The sequence below is a fragment of the Tamandua tetradactyla genome, chromosome X (genome assembly GCF_023851605.1).
Source record: "Tamandua tetradactyla isolate mTamTet1 chromosome X, mTamTet1.pri, whole genome shotgun sequence".
NCBI lineage: Eukaryota > Metazoa > Chordata > Mammalia > Pilosa > Myrmecophagidae > Tamandua > Tamandua tetradactyla.
The window spans coordinates 137,577,556-137,586,795 of record NC_135353.1 but is presented as its reverse complement, the minus strand read 5'-3'; the positions used below and the strand labels follow the sequence as shown (position 1 = coordinate 137,586,795).

The 9,240-nt window shown below is 36.4% G+C and overlaps 1 protein-coding gene across 2 annotated transcripts in view; it reads left to right on the top strand.

Moving 5' to 3' along the window:
- The first annotated feature begins 327 nt into the window (after positions 1 to 327).
- CFAP47 (cilia and flagella associated protein 47) overlaps positions 328 to 9,240 on the top strand; it is a 429,253-nt gene continuing 420,340 nt past the window's right edge. For both annotated transcript variants that reach the window (XM_077144877.1, XM_077144876.1), the window contains exons 1-2: positions 328 to 589; positions 5,178 to 5,329. In XM_077144877.1, the coding sequence (XP_077000992.1) occupies positions 380 to 589; positions 5,178 to 5,329 (362 nt within the window). In that variant the 5' untranslated portion in view covers positions 328 to 379. The remainder of the gene's footprint in view (positions 590 to 5,177; positions 5,330 to 9,240) is intronic.

Below are 9,240 nucleotides of genomic sequence, written 5' to 3'. Positions count from 1 at the left end.
TTCCTCTGAGTTCCTACGTTTCCATTACATTCTTCTGTCTTAGTAGACTCAGAGGGAACATTACTACCTCTGCTCTCAAGCTTAATTTTAAGAGGGGTCCAGGAAAACGCCCACCATGCCAATGCCATCCTAAAATCTTGCCAGGCCGCTGCAAAGTGAGATGCCTCTGGGGTTTGCCCGCCAAATCTTCTTTACGAGCTACTCTGGTGACAGCTACAACCCAGGGTTCTTTCTCTAGACGCTCGGCCTCCACCCGCCCAGCCCCCGCGGCTCCAATGCGGGTAGGCGGGGCTTGAGGGGGTGCGCGCGGCGTCCGACGGTTGCCTAGCGACGGCAGTCCACGCTAATCCCCGGCCAAGGCGGCCAAGGTTGGCGAGCTATGGACAGGCCAACTTTGGAAACCGAGAGGGGATCCCTGATCCCCCGGGACGTGGAGATCGTTAGGAAGGACGCACAGCTGCGGGTGACCCCGTCGGAGGTGAAGTTCCTGGACGCGCAGGTCGGAAAGGTGTACCGCCACCCGATTACTGTACACAACCTCGGTCGTTGCAACCAGAAGATCCGGTTTCAGGAGCCAACCAAGCCGCAGGTTATGTACCAAGGGGTGCCAGGAGCAGGACCTGGGGTGGGCAGGGGCTCTGAGGGCGCCTCCCCACCTGGGCGCCTCTGTTTGCCTCGTGAAATAGACATTTGGCACCTACTGGGGTAGGGACTTGATTTGGCTTCTTATGTTCCTCTGCGTGTGTGTGTGTGTGTGTGTGTGTGTGTGTGCGCGCGCGCGCCTTTTCCTTTTTTTTTTTTCCTTTTTGCTTAGGACTGGAAGATGGGAAAGACAGGGTGGAGAAAAACTGATCTAGAACCTCCCTATTTCTTCAATCCAGGGTTTGGAAAGAATAGAAGTATCTGTGCATCTTGTTTTCATGATATTGTAGTTGCCTTAAGCATTATGATAACTTTAATCAAAATTTGCTATTAATTATGTTTTGAATCATAAAGTGCCTATTTACTCCAGGAACTGTAGGATTAGTTGAAAGTTTTATTATTAGATTAACAACAATTTATTGAGCACCTACCATATAACAGGCAGTAGGTGTGAGGAATGCAGGATGAATACATTCCAGTCTTGGGACTTAGAGGCTAATGAGGGAGTCTTAGTACAGGTCTAACAATCAGCAGAATTAAACTTCTGAGGAACTGTCCCATCTTCTGATTTAAAAGTCAACAGAACTTCATCTGCCTTATCTCACTGTGTTATTTTAGATTGAGTGTGAGTGGATGGATATTAGTTTACTATAGTTACCTGTGCCAAGGGAGATTTTCGCTATAAGAAATATGAATTTTTTCTTTGTAAGTGGACAATAACCGGAAAGTTATCTCAGGGGCTATTCCTAATGATAAATAGAATTGAATGAAGCTGGATTCGTATGTACAGAAATGGAAATATATCCATCATTTTTTGCACGTGAAGATTACATATGTTTGTGTGTCTATGCATAGAAAAATATTTGAGAAAAGAAATTGTCACATTCTTTTGTACTGTTTTAAAAAGTTGATGTACCATTTAACTACACTGAAGTGCACAAATATCAAGAATACAGCTTGATTAATTTTTATATATGTGTATACCCACATATATATGATGCAGATTGTCATAAAAAAATATTTGTAGCACCCCAGAAAGTTTCCTCATGCCCCTTCCTGGCAATACCTGGAGTAATTAACCCCTAGAGGGGACTAGTATTCTGATTTCTAAGACCACAGATGAGTTTTGCCTGTTCTTGTGTTCCATATAAATTGAATCATAACTTATAGATATTTATATTTGAACAATTTTACAATAGTAATGTATTTATTTTGTGATCAAAAGTACATCTCAAGAAACTAGGAACCACTCTTTAAATTAAAAAGTATCTGATTACTGAAGATACTAGAAGATCCAAGGAAAGGTTTATTTATTATTTACTCCCTTAAACATTTATTGAACAATTGAAAGTATATCTGAAAGTCCTTCATTTTAAATCTCAAGTTAGCAATAATTCTTGAATGTGGGCAAACTATTTTATGGATGTTCAGGAAACACTTGAATGGATGTTTGCCATGCAGCCAAAAGAAAATGTTATAATTAGTTTTTAATTAGTTTGTTTTTGTTTTTGGTTTGTAACTAGATTTGTAAAAGAAATCAGTTCAAACCACAGTTCTTGACATTGACAAAAGAATAGCTTGATAGGCTTTTTAGTTAGAAGCCAAAGCCTGAGCATTCTGAGTTCTATGCAAGCCCGATATCAGAGTGAAATTTGCTTTGTCGCAAGACCATGACATAGGTCCTGATTCTTCATAGGCATAAAGGGAATTACAGGAGAGATGAATTAGCAAAAAAATACATGAACTGTCTTGGGGAAGAAAGACGAACTAAAATCAGGGTGCTATTTAAAGAGTATTATCACTATCACTAATATAATTACTTAGGAAATGATTATCCTAACACACAACAGCTCAAGAACCTACTATGAAAAGAAACTACCCTAGCTCAAGAACCTACTATAACTCAATGTTTTGAATACCTACGATGTGCCATATGCATTGCTACATACCATATACTGTGGGTTGCTGGTAGATAAACAAAACCTGGTCCTTCTCTTCAAGAAACATGTTGAAAGTCCTCTGCCTGTTTTCAGTGTCATCCTTCAATCTTACTGACTCTGTCCATTTAACTGTGTTTTGCTTACTCGTGAAGCTTCCTGTGCAGACAAGCCAGTCTTAGTCATTATTGAACCCCCTGCCACCAGTCCCCTGACATAATTCAGACTTCCTTTTCTTTTGGTTCATGTTTACATCACCCACCTCCAAGAATCACTCCTTTCCAAATCCCATCCATCTTTCAGGATCAATGTGAGTTCTCATTATCTCTAAGAAGTTCTCTTGTATCATATTATCCTCAATTGATTTCTTCCCTGCTGGATGCCTACTGCATTTATAGCCATTGCATGTACTTTGGACTTGTTTCCCAATGTGTTAGTTTGCAAGGTGCCGGAATCAGATATACCAGAACCAAATGGCTTTAAAAAGAGAGAATTTAATAAGTAAAACTTTACAGTTTTAAGCCTATAAAAATGTCCCAACTAAGACAGGGAAACATACCTTAACTCAAGGCAGGTTGATGGGTCAGGAACACCTTTGTCAGCTGGGCAGTCATGTGGCTGGTAGTTGCTGGTTCCTTGGTCCTGGGCTCCATTGCTTTCAGCCTCTGTTCCTGTGGGGGGTGGTTTCTCACTTTGCTTCTCTGGTGCTGGCCTTCATGTCTTGGCTTCCCTTGGCTCTTTCCAGGTTCTGGCTTGCTTAACATCTCATGGCGATGTCTGCTGGGCTCCAAGCATTTCCACACATCTGTGTCTCTGATCTCCAAGTGCCAGCATCTGTGTCAGCTGAGCTCTTTCCAAAATGTTTCCTCTTTTAAGGACTCCAATAAACTAATCAAGACCCACCTGGAATGGGCAGAGTAATATCTCCATCCAATCAAAAGGCTACACCCATATTCTGGCATGTCATATATCTGTGTTGATAATCTAATAAAAATTTCTGCCCTACATTGTTGAATTAGGATTAAAAGAAATAGCCTCTTCCACAAGATTGAATAAAGATTAAAACATGGCTTTTCTGGGATACGGAATATTTTCAAACTGTCACACCTGATGACTCCTGGTAAATATTAGTTTTGCCTCAATGGTCAGCTGATAAGCTTATAAGAGTAGGGTTACACACCCTCTTGTAATACTCAGAATGCTTAGTAACTTGTTTGACGGGTTTCCCTTTTTGAAGCTAGAGGTTCTTTAAGGGGAGTCAGTCAGATCTGATATGTGGACTTCCAGTATCTTGGGTCTATGTGGGAAATAATCTATCCCATCTTCCTTCTGTCCTATAATTGCAAGGAGGTTGAGAGTTGGACTAAGTTGTGCGGCATCAAAATCTTTGTTTGCTGGAAGCATGATGCTCTCAGACCAGTGGTATCATCAAGCCACTCCACTGCTCTAAAACCTTCATTGCTGTGGAGCACTGCTTAGACTCAGTCCTTCAATAAAAGCCCTGAATAATTTGTTTCAACATGACTTCCATTGTTGTTCATTGAGGGCATGTTGCCCAGTGGGGCTGGCTTACTAGCTGCCTGCTGAGAAAATATTTTGCTTATTCTCATCTCATCTTGTGTCTGGATGTTTTCTGCCTCCACTGGGAGCAATTTCCTTGCATCTTCTCCACCTTTTGCATCCATTCTATGAGTTATACTCCTTCCTGGTCCACAGTAATCATGTATTCTCATGGGAATGTTTGATACTCCTATCTGTACAATTTATAGTAGTGTTATGTAATTAGAACCTGATTTATATTCTTCAATTTCAAGGGGTATATATTTTGCTTCCTTAAAGGGATTATGCATTTATTGAGGAGAGGCGCCTTTTCGAGTTGGAAAAAAAGAGCTTAAGTTTTAGAGTCAGATATGTATTTTGAATCCTTGCTACCTAAGTAAACTTAGACATTAATTACACTTTATATGACTCAATTTCATCATCTATATGCTGAGAACCTCACAGGACTATAGAAGTGTATTAAGTGTGATAATGGATATAGAATGCTTTACCCATCATAAATGCTCAACAGATGTCAGCTCTCCTTCTCTCTCTCTCTTCATATTTCTCCTGTAGTCTAACAAATGTTTTACCAGAACAAAAATGTTTTTTCTCTTTGATCTATTCTCTTTATTCCTACAAGTTATAAAGCCTAAGTCCTAATATGGAAAGTATATAAAGTACTAATTATTTGTATGATGTATAATTGAGCAACATTTTATTCTGTTTCTATTACTTTATTCTGTGTTAAATTTGAAGCTGCTTTGAACGAGGCCATCTCAGTTGTGTAAGCATCTTTTAAAGTAGCCCATGGGCATTCCATGTTTATTGACTAAATGAATTGTCATTTTCAATCCACATACTGTTGAAAGCAAATCTTATGGATCTAGAATCTGATAGATAGAAATACAATCATTGAATGTTTGCCTTTAGGGCAGGAATAAGGCCTATGTCTTGAGATGTCTCTTACAATAATATATTCTCCTAACTTTAATTGCTCACATTAATCCCTTTTGAGTAGTTGAAATGTATGATTTGATTGTTTTTTCCCCATTGCAGTTCAAACTGATTATGACCAATCTGGATAAAGCACTTGCTTCTGGTCTTCAAATGACAGCTATGGTAGAATATCATCCTGATAAAGATGAAGACACTTTCGACCAACTATTCATTTCATTAGGAAATAAAGCAATAGAAATCCCTCTAATTGGGTATGTAATCTTCATATTTTATGCAGATATTTTAGGTACTCTTCAAATAAAATTGAGGGTCCAGGTAACATTGTATATTTTCTCTGACAGTTGGTCTTGTTGTATTTAGTATTTGCCTATAGTTGAATTTAAAGGAAGAATTTTTAGAAAATTGTTGTGTTTGAAACTAATGGAAAGTTGTTAGAATAACTTTAAAACCCTCAGGAATGGAGTGCATTATTAATTGGATTTTCGTAAACTCATTCATATATTAATTTAATTTTAATGTTTTGTCATTGTCACTTCAGTTAATATTAAATAATGCAGATGTGCTACTTGGGAAAAATAAAAAATGTTGCTATTTTGAAATTGGTTGGAGAATGTGGACAGATATATAACGAGTATAACGCAGAACTAAGTGACTGATTTGGACATTAACTTTGACATAAAATAACTAGGGCGTTGTTTCAGTTTTATAGTGAAAAATGTATATTCCTGGTGATTAGTTTTCCTGTAAAACTAGTGTTAACATTAGAAAATGATTTTCATTGATAAACGTACATGCATGGAGTTCCTCTTTTTCTCCAACAAAATGTGATCCCACAGGTGTTATTTCTTTGTCTTTATTTCTCCATCATCAGCAAAATTAATACTGAAATATTTTATGCTTATTATATGGTATTAGATAGAGCCTCTTTTATGATTCCCCTTGTACTTTTTTCATTTAGATCTAAATTTAGATCTTCAATTCTTTTAGTTTCCTATGTTGTTGAGAAGTTTTAATTTAGCACACCATCTCATTTTGCAGAGGAACCAAGAACTAATACATGGTAGGAAAGGAACAAACTATTAACCCTATCACAAGTATTTAATTCACTTTTTGCAATTTATTTTAAGTAAGGCCATTTTTAGTCCATACTGCAGATTGGCTTACCTAAGACTAGTTCTCAGATTTACTTGTCTATGTTAAGTAGGGTTGAACACAATTCTGCTGTTGAAAAGTAGAGATTTTTTCTCATCTTTGCATTGTATGTCCTCTCTTATCAGAGGTCCAGTTCTCACCATAGTTACAAGGTAATGACAGCCTCTCCCCCTTTAAATGTGATGGACAGGGCTGAAGGTGTGTGTGTGTGGGGGGGTAAGTGCACGCATGCACAGGTGTGCATGTGTGTGTGCGTGTGTGTGTGTTTATGAGAAAGAGAAAGAGAAAGGCAGCGGAAGTTGACTGCTTATATGTTTGTTTTTTTAAAAAAATAGGTGATCATAAATTCACATGCCTTTATAAGAAACGAAACAGAGGGATTTCTTATATACATTTCCAAGTTTCCCCCAATGGTAGCATTTTGCATAATTATAAGATAATACCTCAAGCAAGATATTGATCTTGATGCAATCCACTGATCTTATTCAGATTTCCAGTTTTTCTCAAGCTTGTGTGTGTATATGAAGGTAAGTTCTACACAATTTTATCACTTCTGTAGGCTCATGTATCTATCACCACTGTACCAATCAATTCCAATACTACATGTTGCTGTCTTATAGCCACACCCACTTTCCTCCTGTCTCATACCCCACATCCCTAACCTATGGAAACAACTAATCTATTATCTATTTCTAAAATTTTGTCATTTCAAATGTTATATATATGGAACCCTACAATACTTTGAGGATTAGCTTTTCCTTGCTGACCAGAAATTCCTTGAGATTCAAGAGAAGTATACATAAAGCATTGCTTTTCATGGCTGAGTAGTATCTGGTGGTATGTATATACCACACTTTGTTTAACTGTCTTTAACTGAAGGACATCTGGGCTGATTACAGGTTTCGGCTATAACAAATAAAGCTGCTATGAATGTTCTTATACAAATTTATTGTGAAAATACGTTTTCACTTCTATGGGATAAATGGCCATGAGTGCAAGTGCTGGGTCGTATGGCTATTGCATGTTTAGTTTAATAAGAAAATCTCAAATTGCTTTCCACAGTGTCTATATCATTGTACATTCTGAAAGCATGAATGAAAAAGATCTGTTTTTCATCTTTTCCAGCATTTGGTGCTGTTATGAATTTTTATTTTATCCATTCTGATAGGTATGTAGTGATATCTCATTATGATTTTATTTTGTATTTACTTGATGGCTAATGATATTCAACATTTTTTCATGTGTTTATTTGCCATCTGTATGTCCGCTTGGAGAAATGTTCTTTCTGTATTAAGCCCATTTTGTCATTGAACTTTTTTGAAAATTTTTGAGTTCTATGAATTTTTTATATATTCTGAACAAAAATTCTTTGACAGATAGGTGGTTTGCAAATATTTCAGTTTCAGTCTGTAGATTGATTTTTCATCCTTTTCAAAGGGTCTTTTGTAAAGCAAGATTATTAATTTTGATGGGCTCCAGTTTGAACTCTTTGCCTAGCCTTAGATCCTGAAGATTTACTCCTTTCTTTCTGAAAGTATTATAATTTTAAATTTAGGTATATGATCTGTTTTTAGTTAATTTTTGTATGAAGTGTAAGTTTTAGGTTGAGGTTCACTTATTTTGTTTAGGAATGTCCAATTGCTCCAGCACTTTTTGTAGGAAAGGCTAAACTTCTTCCATTGAATTGTTTATATATCTTTGTTAAAAATCATTTAGGCATATCTTCCACTGATCTACATGTCGAACTTTCTGCCAACATTATACCGACTTAATTACCTTAGTTATATAATTCTTCCATAGTATCCGATAGTGTATTCCCTTACACTTATTTTTCTTTGTCAAAATTATTTTAGTCATTTTTGGACTTATGCCTTAGAATAAGCTTTTCTGTACCTACCAAAAAAACTTGCTGAAATTTTGATAAAAATTAAGTTCAAGGTATAGATCATTTTAATAAGATCCACATTAAGTCTTCCAATAGTTATGTCTCTCCATTTATTTAAGCCTTTGAGTTCTTTTATCAAGATTTTGTAATTTTCAGCATAAAGGTCCTCTGTGCTTCTTGAACTATCTACATAAGTATTTAATTTTCTTTGGAGTTATATTAGATGGTATTGTGCTTTTAATTTCCATTTCTGAAGGTTCATTGTTAGTATAGACATGTAATTGATATTTGTGCGTTGATATTGTATTCTAGGACCTTGATGAACTCCCTATCTAGGAGATTTCATTTGTTTTGTTTTGCTTTCTGTTTGTTTGCTTGCTTTTTAGATTCCTTGAGATATTCTACATAGATTATCATTTTATATGGAAATAGAATTATTTTTTTTCTCCTCCAGAATGTATGCCTTTTATTTATTTTCTATGCTTATTTCTAGTCTAGAACTTCCAGTACTGGAGATAAGAGTGGTGAAAGTGGTTATCCTTTCCTTGTTCTTACTTTTAGAGGGAAAATATTCAGTTTTTCACCATTAAGCATGATGTTAGCTGTAGGTATTTCAAGATGATCTTTTTCAAATGGAGGTATTTCCCCTCTATTCTAACTTGCTGAGAATTTTTGTCATGAGTGGTATTGAATTTTGTCAAATGTTTTCCTTGTGTTGATACATATGATCACCTGATTTTTTTCTTTAACTTATTGATATGTTATATAAAATCAATGAGTTTTCTTTAACTCATTGATTGCTTTTTGAAGGGTGAATCAGCTCTGCCTTTACATACCTGGAATGCATCTCACTTGGTCATGGTATGTAATTCTTCTCATATATTCTTGGATTTGGTTTACTAATATTTAGGGGGAAGATATTTGTATCCCAGTTCGTGAGAGATGTTGGCTTGTAGTTTTAATTTTATTTATTGTCTTTGTCTGGCTTTAATATCAGTTTACTACTGTTCTCATGAAATGAGTTAGGAAGTGTTCCTTCCTTTTCTGTCTTCCAGAAGAGGTTGTGCAAAATTTATGTTAGTTCCTTAAATCATAGTACTTTCCTGTGAAATTAGCTAATTCTTG